The sequence below is a fragment of the Botrytis byssoidea genome, assembly GCF_014898295.1.
Source record: "Botrytis byssoidea strain MUCL 94 chromosome Unknown BBYS_024, whole genome shotgun sequence".
Classification (NCBI taxonomy): Eukaryota; Fungi; Ascomycota; class Leotiomycetes; order Helotiales; family Sclerotiniaceae; genus Botrytis; species Botrytis byssoidea.
The window spans coordinates 268,377-289,751 of NW_024065865.1; the positions used below are offsets into that span (position 1 = coordinate 268,377).

General features: G+C 39.9%; 4 protein-coding genes across 4 annotated transcripts; all 4 read left to right on the plus strand.

The window, feature by feature from the left end:
* Positions 1-112: 112 nt before the first annotated feature.
* Positions 113-5,402, plus strand: EAE97_009857 (uncharacterized protein; the record flags this gene model as incomplete). Its single annotated transcript, XM_038880372.1, has 13 exons — positions 113-1,216; positions 1,267-1,284; positions 1,337-1,482; positions 1,533-1,712; positions 1,769-2,012; positions 2,064-2,659; positions 2,746-3,082; positions 3,135-3,441; positions 3,497-3,851; positions 3,907-4,189; positions 4,248-4,333; positions 4,385-4,762; positions 4,823-5,402. 13 exons carry the CDS (start codon positions 113-115, stop codon positions 5,400-5,402), a joined length of 4,614 nt encoding a protein of 1,537 aa, XP_038728739.1.
* A 475-nt stretch (positions 5,403-5,877) lies between these two features.
* EAE97_009858 (uncharacterized protein) lies at positions 5,878-8,848 on the plus strand (the record flags this gene model as incomplete). Its single annotated transcript, XM_038880373.1, has 2 exons — positions 5,878-6,643; positions 6,726-8,848. 2 exons carry the CDS (start codon positions 5,878-5,880, stop codon positions 8,846-8,848), a joined length of 2,889 nt encoding a protein of 962 aa, XP_038728740.1.
* Positions 8,849-14,304: 5,456 nt separating this feature from the next.
* EAE97_009859 (uncharacterized protein) lies at positions 14,305-15,858 on the plus strand (the record flags this gene model as incomplete). Its single annotated transcript, XM_038880374.1, has 1 exon — positions 14,305-15,858. The coding sequence occupies one exon, from the start codon at positions 14,305-14,307 to the stop codon at positions 15,856-15,858; it is 1,554 nt and encodes a 517-aa protein (XP_038728741.1).
* Positions 15,859-16,760: 902 nt separating this feature from the next.
* EAE97_009860 (uncharacterized protein) lies at positions 16,761-17,528 on the plus strand (the record flags this gene model as incomplete). The annotated part of the gene is made up of 1 exon (XM_038880375.1): positions 16,761-17,528. The coding sequence occupies one exon, from the start codon at positions 16,761-16,763 to the stop codon at positions 17,526-17,528; it is 768 nt and encodes a 255-aa protein (XP_038728742.1).
* Positions 17,529-21,375: the final 3,847 nt, after the last annotated feature.

The following is a 21,375-nucleotide window of genomic DNA, read 5'->3' on the forward strand; positions in this document are numbered from 1 at the left end:
ATAGAGACTTGTTTTGCGCATGACCTCGAGTTCGGGAGGTTTGGATCTTGTTGTTGCGTGTTTGTTGGGATACATTCAACTGAATCTCTCGACCTTTATACAATAATCCATCATGGAAAATTCGGGATACTGGAAATTAAAGGAGCCTCCAATTACCCCACCATCTCGAATTCATGCAGCTTATCCACGCGAAAGGCATCAAAAAGTAGAATGTGCCCATCAACCAACTGATCCATTCCAAGATTCATCACTACCTCGCCCTTCACTTGCGGAGCAAAGATTCGAGCTTCCGTCTACACTTCTCAGCCCATTGAAGCCACCAGAAACATCAGATCAATTCAGAAATCCTTTCTTGGATCTTCTTCCCAATTCTCCGTTGAATCCCCGTAGCAGCAATTTCAATCCGGAAGAATGGATCGCCAATTTCGTTGCCTTCATGAGCCAGGATCCGAGACGATATCCTCGGAGAAGTGCGGGGTTTTCTTTTGAAAATCTGACCGTCTATGCTTTTAGGAAACCAACTGATTATCAGAAGAATGTTGCAAATATTGTGTTTGAATTTGGCGCTTTTGCTCGCTGGTTGGTTGGATCTGGAAAGCAGAAAGTTCAGATATTGAAAGGATTTGATGGTTTGGTTGAGCATGGTGAGATGCTATTGGTTCTTGGTCGGCCAGGAAGTGGAGTTTCTTCGTTCTTGAAAACGATATCTGGGAACACTCATGAGCTCTTTGTCGAGCCGGACTCGGATATCAATTACCAAGGTGTCTCTGTGAGCAAGATGCACACACGGTTTCGAGGCGAAACAATATATTTGGCCGAGTCAGATAATCATTTTCCAGACTTGACGGTTGGTCAGACGCTACTTTTTGCGGCTAAAGCTCGAGCACCGTGCGATTTTACTTTTCCTGGAGTAACTCGAAAAGTATACGCAGAGCATATGAGGGATGTGATGATGAAAACATTAGGTCTTAGTCACGTGGAAAATGTACTCGTTGGAAATGATGCTGTGAAAGGTATCAGTGAAGCTGAAAGAAAGAGAGTGAGCATCGCAGAAGCAGCCTTGAGCGGATGTACTCTACAGTGTTGGGATAACTGTACCAGGGGCTTTGACAATGCTCATGCACTCGAGTTTTGTAAGATGATTCGACTTTCTACTACCCTTGGAAGAACGACGGCATGCGTTGCTTTATATCAAGTACCTGAAATAGTCTATGAGGTAAGACTTGGTTGCAGATCTCGAGAGAATGCTGCTAACTCTGCGTATAGCTATTTGATAAAGTTACAGTATGTCATCTTTCACATCTTTCTCGTGAAATGTTACTGATGAGCACCACAGGTTCTATATGAGGGACGACAGATATACTTCGGTCCATGCCATGAAGCAAAATCTTTTTTTATCGATATGGGATTCATTTGTTCTCCACATCAATCCACAGCGGACTTCTTGACATCTCTCACAAGTCCAGATGAAAGAATAATACAGTAAAAATATCAACCTACCCTTGTGAATTTTGACACTAATATTAGTGAAGACCAGGTTTTGAATTCCGAGTACCACGAACTCCTGAAGAATTCGTTATGGTGTGGAAAACAAGTCGTTACTACGCAAGACTTATGCAGGAACTTGAAGCTTATGAAAATGAATTCCCGTTTGATGGGACTCATGCGTTGGATTTTGCCGCCGCGAGGAGATCTCAACAGGCTAAATATCTGTTCGTCTTTGATTTCCATCCAAATCTGAATCTTTGATTCACTAATTGAACTCTAGGAGAGCCCAATCAGCATACAAGCTCGGTCCAAGACAACAAGTCGTTTTGTGTACTGTTAGAGGTCTCCAGAGATTACGAAGTGACATGAACCACACAATTTTTGTTCTGGTAATCAATACTCTCATGGCTCTGATCATGGGTATCGTCTTTTACGATATGCCTGATGATACTAGCAGTATGAACAACAGAAGTATGTTACTATTTATCACAATATTAGTACATGCTTTGACAGAATCACTTGAGGTAGTGACACGAACTTTCGGATATTTCTTTGCATCACTGACATCACTTTAGATCCTCCAACTGTCTAACCAACGCCTGGTGGTGGAGAAACAAGCGAGATATGCATTCGTTCATCCATTCGCCGAAGCATTTTCTTTAATACTATGCAGCATACCAGTCAGACTTTGCAGCAATGTACTTTTTAACGCCATTCTATACTTCATGGCAAGTTTGAGGAGAACATCCGTGGCATTTTTTACTTTCATTGCCTTCTCATTTGTTCTAAGTCTGACACTTTCTATGGCTTTCAGAGCTATTGGAGCTTCTTGCAGATCGCACGCTCAAGCCATCTTCTGGACAACAGTCTTTATCTTGGCTTTTATGATGTATGCAGGATTTGTGGTCCCTCAGATGAAAATGGTCCCATGGTTAAGATGGATCACATACGTTGACCCGGCTGTATACGCCTATGAAAGTTTGATAATTAACGAATTTTCAGGTCGGGTCTTTTCATGTGGAAACATCGTGCCGAATGGACCATCTTACATTAGCACAAGCCCTCATAACCGAGTATGCGCTGTTGTTGGGGCTATCTCTGGGTTTGAAGATGTATTGGGGACTATATATCTTGAGCTCAGATTTGGGTTCCAACCTAACCACTTGTGGCGGTACGTGAAAATCTCGTATGTTTTGATATTTGATGACAGGGAAAGAAGGTGATGCTTTCAAGATCATGAGTAGCTAATGTGCTTAGAAATATGAGCATTTTATTTGCCTTCATGGCATCTTATATGGCCGCATATCTACTCGTTATTACTCATTTCTCAATGGAGAAGATGACTGGAGAGATACTTTTATTTCAACGGGGACACAAACCTCTGCCCAAGAGGCAAAGACATCTTGAGATTTACTCAGGAGCAGATACTCATAGGTATGGTGGGAATGGAGATCCAATAACCAAAATTCAAAGACAAACGTCAACTTTTCAATGGAAAGGGATATGTCTGGATATCAAAACTGGAGGCGGTACACGTCGGATCCTAGATCATGTTGATGGTTGGGTAAAACCAGGAACTTTGACCGCACTTATGGTACGTCCTGTGGAGCGAGCCTGATGCCAATGCTGATGAGGAATGCATATAGGGTCCAACAGGTGCAGGGAAAACTTCATTGTTAGATGTTCTGGCGTCTAGAAGTAATGTTGGTGTAGTTTCTGGTGAAACTTTTGTTGATGGTTGCATAAAAGATATATCGTTTCAACGGAAAGTGGGATATGTTCAACAGCAAGACTTTCACCTTTCGACAATGACAGTGCGCGAAGCGTTACAGTTTAGTGCGATTATGCGTCAATCGAGCAAGATGACCAAGAAAGAGAAACTTGCCTATGTGGAAGAGATGATTAAGCTGTTGGAGATGGATGTATATGCCGATGCTGTTATAGGAGTTCCTGGTGAAGGCTCGTAAGACCAGGTTCAGTTCTTTTGTAAAGACTAATGATATTACAGGCTTAAACGTTGAACAGAGAAAGAAACTGACGATAGGCATCGAGCTTGTCGCTAAGCCGAAGCTTCTTCTCTTCTTAGATGAACCTACCACTGGGCTTGATAGTAGTACATCATGGGAAATATTTGAGCTTTTGAAAAAGATGACAGCTCACGGTCAAGCTATTTTATGCGCAATTCATCAACCGTCCACAGCAGTATTTCAACGTTTTGATAGTCTTCTTTTTCTTGGCCCTGGAGGTCGACCAATATATTTTGGTAGGCTTGGTGAGAATTGCGAAATTGTTAAGAAGTATTTCGAGTCCAATGGAGCAGATCCTTGCCCGCCGGGTGAAAATATTGTTGATTGGATTATGCAGTAAGTTTGGTTCGTCAATTCCTCGAGCAGTGATGGAATGATTAACATGGAAAAGGACTGGCGGGTGCACTCCTGGCTCGAAAAATCTAATCGATTGGCCCGAAGTCTGGAGAAATAGTCATGAGCTAGTCCTTGTTCATCGAAAGTTGGATCATATGAGAAAGGCATTGGTTGCAAGATCCAGCTTTTTCCTGACAGGGACCAAGAAACCACCTCATCGGAAAGAATTTGCTACGTCAACTGTAGTACAAGTATGGCAATGCTTTAGAAGAACAAACTCATACTACTGGCGGACACCTTCTTATATCTATTCGAGGATAGGATTATCTCTTTTCTATGTTCGTTTCGTCCTCTCCATTACTCTCCTCACTATTCGAAGCTAATCATAGGTGCTAGGCTCTATTTATTGGGTTCTCGTCCTTTGAAGATGCAAGTTCTTTGCAAGATCTTCAGAATCAGACTTTCGGCGTTTTTATGCTTCTGTGAGTCTCTTTTAAGTGAGTGCGAGTTAAATTCTCACTGATTTCATGTAGAACTTTAGCATCGAGCTTCGTTGCGCAGATTCTCCCAAATGTTTTAGTGCAACGAGCTTTGTTTGAAGCGCGAGAGCGACCTGCGAAGATTTACTCGTGGCCAGCTTTTACCATTACAAACATGCTTGTTGAGTTACCATGGAACACACTTTCGGCAATGATTATATTTCTGTGCTGGTACTATCCTGTGGGGATGTATCGCAATGCAATCTTAACGAAATCGATACTTGAGAGGAATGGAGTGATGTTATTGTTGATCTGGGTATACCTGATATATGCAAGTACATTCGGATACATGGTACAAGTTAGTCTTGAGCTTACAGTGATGGCTGGTAATTTGTCTAATGCTGCATTCTTCTTGTCATTGATGTTTTGTGGGTAAGTATGATATGACAATCTTCAATTTGTATACGGGTACGGCTCACTGATATCTTCAAGCATAATCTCAGCACCTATGGCAATACCTCAGATATGGAGTATCTTGAGGCTTCTTTCTCCGTTCACTTACCTTGTTGATGGGATGCTCTCCATTGGCCTTGGCAACGTTCCAGTCACATGTTCTCAGTTTGAATCTCTTCATTTCGAACCGGTAACTGGGAGTACCTGTGGCTCTTATATGGCTAGCTATATACAAATAGCTGGAGGCTATCTCAATAATCCTTCTGCAAAGAGTAGATGTGTTTATTGTCCCCTGAAAGATTCGAATGAGTTCCTTGCTGCTGCTGGTATGAGCTATACGAACAGGTGGCGCAGCTTTTGTATCATGTGGGCTTATGTGGTTTTCAATGTCGTTGTGACTTTGTTCATATACTGGCTGGTTAGGGTTCCGAAGAATTGGAAGGGAAAGCCGAAGGAGAATTTGAATGGCTCATCGGGTGCGAAAGATGAACATGTTAGTGATCCAAGTGGAGCTAGCCATTCAGAAAGGAGCTTTGTGAAAGTGAGTGGACATAAAGAGGAGAGTCCTCAATCAAGAAAGCGTGGTAGGTCTGATGACATTGAGCTTGTCCAGATATGAGGGAGAGGAAAGAGAGGAAGTGGTAATGGGGAAGCTGCAATTGCAGCGTTCGAAAGGAGGGGCAGTCTGAAGATCATATCGGTTAGCTTTGATAGTATTTTGTTGGCTGTTTTATGTAGCTACTGGTGTACCTAGGTAATACACTCTATGAAATACTTGCCTAGATGCCTAGTAGATATTAGTGACTTCGTTTAACTACGTAGGTAGATATAATTATATAATCAATTAAACTTAAATAATAAAAATATTGATTATTAAAGCTCATTCAAAATTAATTTGTTATAAAATTTTGCAAGTCTACAGAACGAATTTCAATTGTTAATCAATCAAACACTAAAGCAGCATTGTGATCCACGCCAATATTACCCCTCAACTTACGTCGTACAAACCAAAATTTATTTTGTACCGCCACACCTTTCATCATTTCCGCCTCAACTTTAAACGTACCTCCTGCACCCCCAACTCACAACCAAACATGTACTGCGCAGAATGCGGGCATCCTCTTCCCGATATCCGCGACGACAATACAACATGCAGCAAATGTAAAACGCGATTGGGCACCTGGTGGGACGAATCCTCGAAAACGATGCGCACGAACCGCGAAGCTTTCGTACCGACAAACATGATGAGCGAAATCATGGGCGGCAGAAGTCATTTCGAAATCAACAAGAAGGTTTCCGAGCGCACAAATACATATGGGTTGGAAGAGAGAGGGTTTCTCGCTACTCTGACCATGTTGGAAATGCGATGGGGTCCCGGTGGTGGAGCGGGCTTGGGAAGGAAAACGATGGAAGGTCTGGGAAAGATGATTCGGAGTACGCTCGATATGTCGCTTTCCCGCGGCGAGGTGCGCGAGGCGCTCGCGAAGAATGTCGATATCTGGATGCGTCTGCAGCGGATTTTTTACCTGGCGGTCCCCATCCTCGTCTCGCGCTCGCTGCGCGAATCGTATTCGGAACAGGGGGTTCCTGCCGGACCGGACGTCTCGGAGAGTGTGGCGCTTATTTTGAAGAATTTTGAAGTGCTGACGGAGGATTTGGGGTACTTGAATAATTTGCTCGTGGTGAGCAGGAATATGTTGGCAGTTAAAGAGACGGCGCAGGAGATTTGTAGGGCGGTGGGTTTGGATAAGCAGGTCCATAAGTTGATTATTTTGTGTGTGAATGTGACGAGTAAGGGGTATGATGGGGAGAATGTGGATGATAACAGTAGGGGGAGGTTGAATGAAGTGACGGAACTTTGTGAGTTTTTTCTTTTTTGAGCTGGGATTGGTTTATTCCAAGTGAGGGTTAGGTTTGTGGATGATACTGACTTCTTTTGCAGATAAAAAACTTCTGGTCACTTGTTTACAACATACGCATAACTGGACCATGGGTAATGATCGGTTCAAGATGTCATTTTGGTTCGATATGCTTTTCGATAACGATTTGCATAATGATCCAGTTCATGAACTACCTCCGGATGATTTGAATGTGGAGAAGGTTTATCATGAGGTTAGGAATTGGTTGACTAGACATTCTGCAGATCAGGATGAGACGGCCAAGGAACTTTTGGAGAAATACGCTGCAGAAGCTGACATGGATTGCACACCTGGACCGTTACCAAAAATTGACGAATTTACTGTGACTGATGCGGATAAGGAAGATGATCCGGAAGAAACGACACCGGTCTGGAAACCTGAATTGACGGATAAATATGAGCAAGATCGAATTTATGCCCGTGTATCACACGAAATTGATATTTGGTGGAAGCGCCAAAGGGATCAGAATTATGAAGGATGGGTTGTGAAAATGGTTACTGTGGAAGATGCGATAAAGCGTGCGGAGGCTTGTAAAGAAACTGCTATGGAAAGATTTCTTCCTCAACGAGCTTTCCAGGATCAGGATGCTTATGATCAGGACGAACAGTTGGATGAACCACCTCTACATGATGAGATTGATGGTGATACCCGGTCGATGGATGGTCATGATGGTGAAGATGATGGCGAAGAAGAGGATGAGGAGGATGATGATGAGTCTTATGCGGAAGGACCATTGAGAGGTCTTTTGACTGAGATTCCTAACATTCTCGACACGAAACAAATCGAAGCTCTTCACATGACTGTCAAAGCTTGCATTGTCGATTCAATGGGCTCAGGACTCACACCAGCTGGTGAGAATCTTCAGAAGACACGATGCAAAATGTTTTTGGCTTTGGATTGTGGCAAAAATCTTCTTCGAGAAATGTTGGTTTTCATTGCTGTTTGGGAACAAACTGATCAACATTTCATTTTCCAAATCACTGCTCAAATTATCGAGTCTTTCCATCATAATGCTTTATTGCCTTATGCTTGGAGCTCGTTGAGGATTATGAAAGATATTGTATCACCGGCACAAACTGTTCTTCTACGTCTTATCAACTATATGTTCCGCGCTCGAAAGGACAGTCCTATCTACGATGATCTAAGAGATTACAACAGAGATGCAAAACTTATACATTTCCTCTTTACATATTTCCGTACACGAGTCGTACCTGATTGTATCGCACTTATTCACGCGCAAGCTCAAATTCGAACCAAAAATAGCGATCCTAACGATTTCCCCGTCGACTTATGGGATATGGAACGTGCCAAAGATGGGCTCTCGCAATATCTTGATTTTATATCTGTTATTGCCGAAATACCGGAGATGCGACCACTTCTTATTGAATGGGAAGCAGTCTATGAACTTATCGCTCTTCTTAGAGCTCTTGATCTAGGTGTTGCCAAGAAGAATCTCTCGGAACAACCATTACCAAATCGGAGACAAGCACCTGTTCCTCAACAAGGAGGTGGCATTCAAGCAACAGAACGTCCATATGAAAGTCCCACATCCCAAAATGCTCCACAATTCCCGGGTCAAGGACAATCTCTTCCTCCTCTTCATGATACCCCACATAAATTCCCTTGGTCGGGTATCAAAATTCAGATACTCATCATTCTTACTTCACTCGTGGCACCTAATAATTCGCGCAGACAAGGACCAGGAAATCCAATTGTGCAAAAGCAATTGCTTAATCAGGATGGAATCATGCCGTTATTGAATTGTTGTGTTTATGATGGACATAATGAGTATTTGAAGGAGAGAGCGACGCTAGCATTGAAATATGTGATGGAAGGTTGTGAGGAGGCGCAGAAATGGGTTAAGGATCTGGTTCCGGCTGGGAAACAGAGGACAGCGGCAGGAACGAGTACGAATGGTGCACAGGGGAATGGGAATGGAAGTGGAAGTGGAAGTTCGCGGCCAGGAGTAGGGGTCCCACCAACTACGAGTGGAGCGTCTAATGGGATGCATATGCAAATGTCAGTAGGGAATGCTATCGATGTGGATCCGACGTTGCAGTTGGAAAAGTTGAGATTGCAGGAGAGGGTTAGGATTGCGGAGCAGAAGACTAGGGAGATGAGGGGGAAGGAGAATGGTCAGGGGTAGTGTAGGGATTGAGATTGGGGATGTAGATGAGGGTGATTGAAGGGGGATAGTTGAAGGGGGGGGTGAGATAGGGATGAGAATGAGAACGATGGGATAATAACGGAAGATATTTGCATTGCTTGGCGTAATAAAATGGAGTGAGAGGGGTACGGGAAGGGATGGGTTATGCGATGTGGGATTTGTAGAAGGGGAGGGAGGGAAGGGAAGGAAAGAGAGGTATGATACCCTTTTTGGCGTTGGATTGGTTTGGGTCCTTTGAATGAATGGAGAAATATTGAATGATTGATTTATTTATCTATTGATCGAATGTGAATAGTGTGTGTAGTTAGTTTATGTAGCATAGCGTGGCAGGTTAAGGAATATTAGAGAATGTTGTAAAATGCATGGATGGAATGGATGCAATGATTGAAATGAAAAGGGTGATTAACTTGATGGATGGAGTGATGTGTGAATTTCCGTGTGTGTGTGTTTGAGAGAGAGAGAGAGAGAGAGAGAGTATGAGAAGAAGGAGGTAGATAAATGAATGGAAGGTTAGGAGGTGAGAAATATTAAGAGGAAACGATCGAGTGGGGGGGAAGATGGAGTAGGGTAGAATGGCAGGGTAGAATGGTAGGGTGGAAAGTCAGAGTGGAAAGGTAGGGTAGAAAGGCAGGGTAGAAAGGTAGGAGTGGAAGGAGATTAGGAGGAGGTGTTTAGAGGGAGGGGAGTTTGGAGAGAGGGGCTGGAGAGAGGGATTGGAGAGAGAACAATGAGAGGTAGGAGGGAGGGTAAAAATATAGGAGGTAGAGGAGGGGTGAATTGAAATGAAAAAAAACTGTACGAAAATATTCGGAAGATAGGTAGTAAAACAGAGATGCTAGAAGGGGGCTTCGGAAGAGAGGTTTCAAAGAGGTTACAAAAATATCTTCAGGATATGAAGGGGGATATGTATACAGAGCAGGACTGAGAGGTAGGATTGTTGATACGAAGGAAGTATATTGATGGGATATGATGGGTATGATAATGGAGATCGTATTTCCGGTTTTTGTCATTGCTAGTGTGGATCATTATTAGGGTTTATCAAGAAGTTTATCAGAGATGAAGAGAAACGAGGAGAAATGAAATGCAGCATGAAGAAATGAGATGATAGATTTTGAAAGTTTCTCTGCTTGCAGGTGCTGTATTAGATAGCCACTCTCGTTTCTCTTCATGAATGAAGGACTCTTGAGTATAGACCATCGGGGGATATATATATAAAGATAGCTTACTGAGATTAGCGAGGTGTATGCATAAATGAAGAGCGCAAAGTTCCGGAATTGGATTTTCTCATCTAGTGGGAAAGTTCTCTGGAGATTGCTAAGTAGGCTTCAAGTGTAGAGTAATCTTATCTCTGAAGGTAGGTAGGTATCTTAGATAATTAATAATAGTTATTGATATCAACTCGAAAAATTAAACTTATAATGTTGCCTAGGGTGTCAAATAAGGTGTCATGACCTCATAATTGATAATTGAATTTCAGGTCGGTCGCGAGTTGGATTTTTAATATGGGTATATGGAGGCAGCAGAATTAAATTTGTGTGATGGGGATTTATATATAAGTGGTGGTGAGTTGCAGGTTTGATATGTTTTTCTTAGATTTATTATTAGATTATATTTGGAGTGTCGACTTTTATTCTTACGCGGATTTTTTAGATATTTGATCGATCGATTCGAATATAGAGATGGACCAAAAGAAACTTTTCAAATATGGTTCCCGTCCGATAATCTCTGAACGCAACCAAAATGATCGGGGCATTCCTCAAGGGGGAAATACAATAAACCCCGAGAGAATTAAGAAGATAGAGAAACCACTTTGCCGCCGAATTCATCCTGATGAATCACTCCCTCCTGACACTTTACGGTCTGAGAATGCACGGGGAAATTCGAGCACAAATGGAAGAGATGGGACAAAAGAGCCGGGCAAGAAGGTAGCATTTAAGAAGGAGACACCGCGAGAAGAAAGATTGAAAGAGCAAGAAAAAAAATTGAAGGAAGCGAACTTGAAGAGACGACAAGGATGAGAGTAATAAGAGCCAAATAAGAATGGAGAATGGATGAGGGGCGACATTGATAGGAATAGAGTAAGGGGTGAAGTTGAGGATAGCTGAAGAAGGTTTGATCCGCATGTGTATTTCCTAGGAGACAGGCGGAAGATTGGTCTTTTGGATATTGCTACACTAGTGCAGATATCAATTAGAATTCTGTTTGCAGAACTCTTTTCCTTCTCGTTCCACCGTTGAATTCACGTTTGTTCTGTTGATTATGATGTCGCAATGTGAAGGAACAGAGTTTGGGCCAATTGTTCGGTCATGACGTGCCTAGGGTTAATTTTGGTCGATTGCGATTTAATGAGCTCCCTTCTGGTCTACTTTGGGGCCAGTCTTTGGATGAGAACCAGGTAGCTAGATTTAGTCTTTGAAGTAGCTGTCATAGTGAGTATATTATGTTTACTTTGAATTTGAAAATCGGGTGGAATTCTCCAGGCCTTAGATGTTATTACGAATTGGGAGATAGAAAAGGGGGATACAACATTCCAACGTCAAAGATTTGAAGCCCGTATGGACAATGTATGATCAGTTCTTGAAATTTGTCTTCTTCGATAATTTACGTAGACTTAGATTGGTGATACAAACTTTCAGGCAAATTATATAATTTCCTCAATTTTTAACCAGTAAGAAATGATTATAGGATAAACCTTATGTACTATACAATTTTTGACAGGACTCGCTGTTTCTTCTTGAAATCAATCATTCTTTACTACTGATAGTGGTTTTTTTGATGATGAGAATTGATACTTTGAACAATGTATGAGATGATAGTAAAGTTTTAAGTGATAACTGACACTTCCATAGACACCGAAACGTGGGTAGATAGTAGATGTTATTTAATAGGGGCGTCAACAAATTGATTTGTACACGCGAATTCGTGTTTAGAATAATTCTTTCTAATTCATCAGAATACTTTTGATTTATAATTCCAACAAACCAAAGTATTTTCGACATAGGAATTGTAAATTTGCATCAGACCTTCTGGGGGAGATGGAACAAAATATGGTCGTAGGAGACGAGATATACCGCCGGTCATAATTTTGAGGGCCTATTGAATCCCAAAAATACTTGACGGCCATGTTGAGTCGGTCAGAATAATGAGCCCAACAATCAATGAAACTCGAATCGTACCGCGGAGACCAGCAGCAGACCAGCCGCAGACCTTGAAAGTGACCCCTTCACACCAGGCACCAGATTAATTCATTCCAATTTAGATCACGATATTATTCTGTTCCATTGTCTCAAGACAACCTGAAAATCTCTCAACACACCACACCCATAGAAAAATACATCAAAATCAACCTTAATCGTTCGCACAACCAAGCCTAGCACCCGACTCCCCACTTACTCCTATCCCGAACTCCCGCCCCACATCGGTACAGCCAACCCCTCGCTTAACCTTAGGGGAAAATCTCTGCAAAGAATGTTTTCCGCTTTGATATTTTTAATATATTTCCACTTTCTGGAAATGCTTCCAACAAATACAATACAATATCCGGCATGGTGTAGTGGCTAGCATTTCCGCCTCTCATTCGAAGCTTTCAAGCCTCAATCAAGTCGCGGGAGACCGGGGTTCAATTCCCCGCACCGGAATTCATTTTTGTTTTGTGTACTTTGTGTGTTTTGCATTTTCTTTTGAAATGAAATAAATTTTGTGGGAAAGGGTTTTATTATGATGTTTTTAGATTCGAGGTTTAAGGAAAGATAATCTATGCATGGCATTTGAGACATAATTAGAACTTTTTTGTATTTACTACTATCGAAAGAAAAGATCAACAAAATTAATAAAGAGTAGAGAAATTTAACAACGAACCTATCATTTCTATTTCGAGAAACTCTCTCACTAACCTAATTAAAACAAACTTTATCAATTATCTGAATACTCGGTTCTCGGTGAAATCAGAAGCCGTTAGCCTAGCTCTCTCAATACTCAAAGATATAATGCGAGTAGTACAAGCAATGTATATGTAAATTTTCCATCTACTAGGGCTCTACATTTTGAATCCGTATCAGCTCCCCCTTATTCCCTTCCAATGATAATATGCAGGTATATCATTAACCAACTTTGAATCCACACATCAACTTCAGCTCTTTCTATTTGTAATTTCTTAACTTACATATATACGTATATAGGCTTTTATCAGCGAATTTAATGAAGCAAATTCCCAATTCTCATCTAGTCAGCTTGTTGAAATCGGTGTTTCCATCATGGTGTTATAGTATTAGAACTTTACAATGATCTCATTAACTTAAATCACCTTACATCACCTTCTTCATATCCTTTTAACTCATCTCGTATCCCCAGTCTGAATCTAATGCTTACCCCCGCCTTCATTCGTTACCCCTCTTCTATCTCCCTCCATACCTCAACATATATGTATCATAAAAAAAACCATTATCATCCATCCATCCGTTCAGTCTCTCCTCTATATCTTCAGACAAGAAACGCTTACCACACTACACCACAAATAGCGCCTCTCATTTCCATTCTCGACCACTTACTCATCCCCAACTATTCCGATATGTAGACGTTCTAGACAATGAATATTTATTGCAGCCATCAATGTTGCATCATTACACATACGACTGTGTTAGCTGTCGAACTTACAATGGAAAGCTCACTCTTTACCCTTCATCCACCCACCCACTCGCCCACTCATTTAGCTCTCCTACTTTTCTCAAGCAACACGATATGACTAAGAAAAAAGAAATCGAAGCCGTCTCACTGTTTCTCCTATCTCCCAGAAATAATTTCTTTAAACATTCATCAAGTTGTATACTCTGGACTAAATTCCTGTCACTAATCTATCAAGTATCAAAGAAGAATTAGTAATTTCTTTTCTTCTTTATTTCCTTTCCACTTCACAACTAATTTATTGTTTGTTGATACTATAGCAGTCTATGCTTTGTATACTACTTGGATAGATTTAGCAGTATCTTTGGCCTAGTTGTTGCCCCTCAAAGTCTTGAATCCTTTTCTTGACGGCACTCTCAACTTCCTAATTGAAAGAAGAAAGCATATTACTACGGTCCTTACGGTCCTACTTCGCTGTATATACGGTCTACTAGCCAGCTTGATCAAGATAGATAAATGAGCGTATAAAGACTTCTGTTTTGACTCTATTAAATTCAAGAAATTACTACATAGATTGAGAACTTGAAAACCTAAGAACTTAAGAATTTAATCACTTTATTTCCTTTACAAACTACAAGACACTACTCTCAATACAACTCAATCCTACATTTCTCTAGCCGATATTTCCTCCAAAACTTCAAATCATCATCCAGGTCGTTGACCAGTAGCATAGAAAATTACTAATCATTCAACTTCCCACTCACTTGACTACTCACCTACTCACTGGTCCATCTATCTACCCACGAAGCGCAAAAATGGCACCATCAGGAAAAGGCTACCCACCACCCATTCCACGAGTTCTGCGTAGCAAGCCTGGTGACCGTTTACCCCCACCTCCACCTTCGCTTCAACTACAGCCATCACAACCACCAAATCAAGCTTCAAATACGTTTTCAGGATCCTCAAAAAACCCTTCCCCCACCTTTCCCAGTCTCACCCCCAGATTTAAACCACGAGATATCGATCCTAGACTAGTATCTGGACCTACATCTCAACCTCAGTGTCATCAAGAAACTTCTAGAGCCAGCTCTAGAATCCGATCCCGAACAGGGAGTTCACGACCTCCAACCCAAAATACCTCGCTTTCAAGACCTCGAGATCTTGTACCTAGACCTAGACCTAGAGCCCTTCTGCATCTCATACCGAGGCCTAGGCTTACTCCAATGGATAGAGATTTATTTTTGGGTCAAGATCAAGGTCAAACTCAGGCTCAACAAGATCAGGATCAAGACCAAGCACAACCTGGAACTCAAACTCGAGCTCCAGAACGATTGCATTTTCAAGGGCAAGGTCAATTCCAAATCCAACATCAAGCTCAACCACTACCACGCATCGATCCACAGATTCGTGTTCAAAATCACGACTTCTATGCTAATTCTCCCTATCCTTTTGCTACTGACGATTCTCCTTTCTCACAGTCCCAAACAACAATTGCGCCCGGAAATCAAAATTTACACTACGCTTCCCGCCGAGATATGCATCAACCTCAATCTCCAACAGAAGTCCACTCGGAAACTCAAAATCGGCATCGGGATCAAAATTTTCATGATGAGTTTCCATTTCCGTTTCCTACTCCACAGAATCCTTTCTCGAACTTCCAAGCGGGCGTTGGGTCTAGAGATCAGGATTATCATCGAGGTACCCATCGTGGTTTAGATCAAGATGAAGATGAGATTGAAAATGAAATCTCGACTCAAGCTAGCAAATGTCCTCGACTATCATATTCTGATACTCATCCAAACAGCAGGAGGATAGAAAGAAGTAACGGGGACGAAAACATATATGGAAATATAGATAGAGATGGAGATAGAGATAGAGATGGAACCGCCAATGAAGACATAATCGCAACCCAGAACGAGCGATACGATCCCAACGATACATCCTCAGAATCCCCCCTCAGCACACCACCCGATTCCGTTTCCTCTTCACCACCTCTCCCAGCTCTTCGTAATCACCCACGCATTGGCACTTTCACATCCAATCCGAGATTCGACCGATATCCTACAAGTAGAATTCGAACCCGAGGTGGATATAGAGCCGAAAATGGAAATGGAAATGTAATCGCGAGTAGAACCGAAACTACAAATCCCCACTCACCCTATAATCCCTCTAACCCCTTCACAGAACCGCCCGTTCTTCCCAGCACCCTAGATGGCGCATATTGCCCCACTGCTGCGCAGAAAAAATGGATGTGTGCTGTGCGGGCGGAAGGGAAAAAGAGTGATAGAAATGAAAATGGGGGGTTTGGTAAGGGGATTGAGGGGCAGATGGTTCGGTTGTTTGGGGGAGGGGGGGAGTGGGGTGTGTAGGAGATAGAATGGATGGGGGATAGGAAAACAAGAAATGGTATACATACTATGAGGAGGTTTGGGATGGGATGTGGAGTGGTAATTCAATTACAAGCTTGCCTAGGAATAGTATTCTTACATGTATAATGTAGATCAACGATTCCATCTGACAAATTGGTCTTTTGATACCTTGACTCAACTATATCTATACATGCTAGTAGAGAAATAATGACTTGTATCATAAGATTTCATCTCATATTCACTTTCTTATGAAGAAGTGGTGATCAAGAGATGGAGGATAAAGAGAAGATGGTTGTATCGATCTGGATTATAATAGTTGGTTGAATGGTTAAATGTATAGCGTATAGATGGGCGTGATATTGATATTGACATTGATGTTGACGTTGATGCTGATTCCATACCGAAGAAAATGACGCACATTACCAAAGCCCATGATACCCAGAAAAAGAATTATAATATGTCTCTCCTCCATTGATATGAGAGAATGATAGGAGTATGAATCCAACCAAGCCCTTCTAGCATCCCAAAGCTAACTCCCTCTGGCATAAAAAAAACGTTCAGAACAATGTCTATTATCTATTATCCTCTTCGGGTTCTCAATCTTCTCTATCCCTCACCCAAACCACACAAAGAAACTGATAAATCCAAATCATCAAACAAAGAACTCTTCTCTTTCTTTATTTAAGACTCACTTACCAACCTACCCACAGAAACAACACAAATCAACATAACAAAAAGAAAACGAAAATGAAACTAAAACACTCCAAACAACACTCAAGAACAATAACCCACATGTATATATATATTTACCAACTTCCTCAATCACATTTAAATATTAAGAACGCAGGATCTTATCTATTCATCAAACCACTCTCCATCCACATTTACACCCAAACGAAAAGATGTCCACCACATCCCTCGACCTCGACCTCAGTCTCGGATTTGGCGAACCAATCATCTGTCTCAATACCTCCTGCAATTACCCTTTCGGACGAATCTGCTCCGAATGCGCAAACGAACTCGATTCTCGAGCACGAGCACGAGCACGAGCACAATCGAAAAGTCACCCCGATTCCAACAACAGAAATCCCACAGTTCAGCCTGCGCTATCAAGAAGCACAACCATGCACTCTCGCAGTCACGATATCCGCACCCGCGTCGCGGATCTCGTAGAGGATCTCCAGGAGATTTTCGCTTTTATACCCGCCGCAGCTGCAGTACCCACCGCCGCTCCCGCGATCCCCCAACTTCCTAGTAAGTTAACCATGCAGAATCTTCAGATTCTGGATGTCACTCCCTCCCCTTTACAAATTCTCTCTCCCCCGCATTCACTCCCTCCCTTCTCTAATCTCCCCTCTCTATCCCGATCCACATTCAACTCCTCCGACTCCATCCCCGCTCCTCTCAATCCACTCAATTCCTTCGTTCTTAACTTCTGGCTCAATGATATCGTTCTCCGTACACTCGAAGGGCAAGTCCTCGCTCCAGCATTTACTGGTGGTGCGGAGGAAAAAGATGAATTGGAAGCTATGTGTCCGTATTGCGATGCTTCGATGGGAGAGGGGGCGTGGAGAGAATTGCATCTGATTAATTTTCGGTATGCGCATATTGAGGCGGAGAAGCTGGAGATTGTGAGGGAGAAGGTGTTGGAGAGGGTGAGAGGGTGGTGAGAGGGTGGTGAGATGGGATGAAATGGAGGAGGGTAGATGTATAGGTAAGTAGGTATAGCTGGTCTATATATTTTAGAGTTCGAATGATCGTTTTCTTATATATTCCTATCGCATTAAAAAATAAACTGAATCAGATGATTCTTTCTTTAATAAATGGTACCAAATATACCCACATAATTGAGTACTTCAAACCAGCAGTCTTTCCAAGAAAAAATTAAGAATTCCCTTTGAAAATAAGTAAATACCATAGTGTTCCACTCATGAAAAATCAAAACAACGATTCTCAATCTATTAAAATACGAGTTTTAATATCCCTTCCCTTCCCTTCCCTTCCCTTCCCTTCCCTTCCCTTCCCTTCCCTTCCCTTCCCTTCCCTTCCCTTCCCTTCCCTTCCCTCTCCTACCAATACCATGATATCAATCTCCCAGATTGTACAAGCCCGAACAAAGGTAATCAAGCAATCGATCAAGCACTTGTAACATATTGAGAATACATTCAAATACATATCGAACCCAGTAGTCAAGGCTATTTCAATGTTGACTGACCATTTAACTATTTCATCATTTAAATAGCTACCTAACTAACTAACACAAGACGACCTACCCAGCACCTAATACCCAGTACACACAGTTACAACTATACCCACTTGCCAAGTATGCAGCCTACCTACCGGCAGACTACCTACCTACTGAGTCTACCTAGTAGCTATGATAATACAATACAATACAATACAATACAATACAATACAATACAATACCATCGAACTCAAAACTTCGAGTTCAATACTAATTGAAAATTGAGAAGTAATGTTTCCATCATTCATAAGATCTGATATATCAAAAGTGATAGTACAGATAGGTATGTGCTTATTATATCGTATAATGATTGATGGTAGATGGTAGGTAGATAGATACTATCTTCTCAACTCTCATGACTCTCTCCCTCGACTCGTTTGCCTCCATCCAAGAGATGAGGAAGTAGGAAACGATAGGAAGGATGAATAAATGATATACCAAGAGTGGAAAGAATGTAGAGGAAAAAATGGAAAGAAAAAATAAATGAGAAGTTCGAATAAAGATCGCTCGATCCCGTTGAAACAAATACACACACACACACACTCTCTCTCTCCCTCCTCAAATCCAATACAAAGCTTCGTACATCCATACACACCCATCCACCCACCTCCATAAACATAAACACCTACCCCCTCCAAAACAACCACACAACATCCTTAAATCATCCATAAACGCGACTGACTATACATATTACATTGGATAGTTAATACCCAATCCCCCAATCAATCAATTCCCCCAACCATCCATCCTATCAGAAATGCTCAGGTAAATTTAATTTCTACACTGAAGGTTATGCTATGCTATGCACCTTGATGACGAAATCGCACATCCATCTCATCTCATATTTCTCATATACATATATACCTCATATCCAACCTATCTATCATAGCTTTCGCAGCGTATTCCTCGAGGAGGTAGATCGATCACCTTGATGGGTTTTAGCTTGATGATTGGAGAGGGAGAGGGAGAGGCAGTGGTGGTAGTAATCCATATCTGTCTGTGCGCGTTTCCGAATATCAGAGAACGGGTTTACTTCTTTACTTATATACGCACTTGCTGCGGAACGAGGGATGCGAAGTGATGTAAGATCTTACTTGGTATTTGATGGTTGATTGTAGATCGAGTAGATACGATATTTGAATGGAGATCGTAGGTCTCGTATAATGATATACCGGTAGACGAATCTGAAGATGAGATAACTATAACTACCATAAAATAAAGTCAAATGAACAAAATCATATAAATCATGTGATGACCTAGCAATTCCTTCATTTGAAATCTATTCCGTTATTCAATTCGCTAGGTATACAGAGATAGAGGGATCGATCAAACCAAAGCAGAGAAGTCAAAAACGCGATAGGGAGATACCTAGGTAGGAACCTATCTCTCACTTGGCGAGTTTGTGATATATACTACGTACCTACTCGAGTAGATAGAGAGATGATCTAATCTATGATTAGATATCATTCTCCAGGAGAATCGGGATATTTCATCATAGTGCCTACCTATTTAGACCTAATTCACATACCTATCTATCTTCTTTCCTTCTTTGTTTTGTGATTTGTAGTGAGGAAATAATTAAATAGACTAATAAAATATCTATCTATCTACGAGGTATCATATAGGAGTACATATTATATACACTATATCATCCCGCGTGAAGAAAACCTCATGATTACTCTATAATTCCTTTTCATTCCATCATTATTCATATTCCACTGTGATTCACATTCACATCAAATCCATATCCAAATCCAACTAAACTAACAGATTGGGTTGGTACCTATGTATTGGGATAAACTAAGATTAATTATAGTTCTTATCGATATCGAGATCAATAAATAACCTAGGTAACCTTAGATAGATATACCAGTGGGTGCACGAACTGACGGGACATGCGCTTTTTTGAGAATACTCTCAAAATAAACAATTCAAATTATAAACAATCAATTCAACTTCGAAATACCATCAAATATATAATCAATTAAATATGAGATTATTTCTATTAATAGAGAATTATATAAAGAATATAATTCACTAGAAAAATCAATATTTTATAAAGTATTTAATTAACGTGATTTATCATCGAGTGGATCATATCATCGAATAGACTACTTTCATTTTAATAAATATGATTAATTTTAATATGTAATTTATTAATCATTTATTATACAACCTAATAATAAAGAAATACATTTGCTTTTAGTTATCAAAATTATCAAAAATGATAAAAAACTAAATCTTCAAAAAACCTTCTAATTATATAATATTCTTTATATAATTTTTATTTATAAAATAAATAATTTAACTTTACATTTTGAAATTCGAGTGAATCGATATAAATTTATAGAATTAAAAAAGGAGATTATTATTTAATATATTTTTAATATAAATTCAAAAGGTTTTCTATTTAAATTCAAGGAAATAAAAGATATAATGAATTATATTCTTGAATCGAAAGATACAAAGTATATTAAGAAACTTTAGGTATATTGATTTATAAAGTATTGAATCAAATTAAAAATATATTTTAATTATATTTATAACTTTCAAAAAGCTTTCTATAAAGATTCCAAGTTTATTAAAGATTAGTTTTAATTGGTTACAAATATATAAGCGAAATTCAATATTTTGGATAATGATTTTTATAATTTTAATGAAATAGGTTTTATAATGAATATAATATATCCCAGAATAGTTATAATTAATGCTAAGAAATATGATAAAAGTAAATCAATATAATTAAGTAATTAAGAATGAGCTATAATAATAATATACGGAAATAAGAAGAATAAAACTATTCCCTTATTTCTAATAATTCAGGGATAGATTTATTTTTTTAATTAATATATCAAAATCAATTTTCTTATAGAATAAGTTATTAAATTTATATCTAATAAATAAATAAACAATAAAATAGATTTAAAATAATTAAAATACTTCAATAAATATATTAAGAATTGAAGAAAGAGCAAATATCGAATATTGATATTAAATGGATATGAAAATTATGAATTAATAGTTTTTTAAGTATATTATAAAAAAAATGATATTATATATTTAAGTTTATTATTATATTTAAATTATTTAATTCAATTATTTAATATTAGTTATTTTAATAATTTGAAATGTTTATATAATAATCAAATTGATAAATTTATTAAGATATATATTAATTATATTTCAAAGATTGAATTCTTTATAGCTTTTAAAGTTATATATAAAAAATCAATTATTTCTTAGAATATAAAATCAGAGTTTCGAGGAATAGA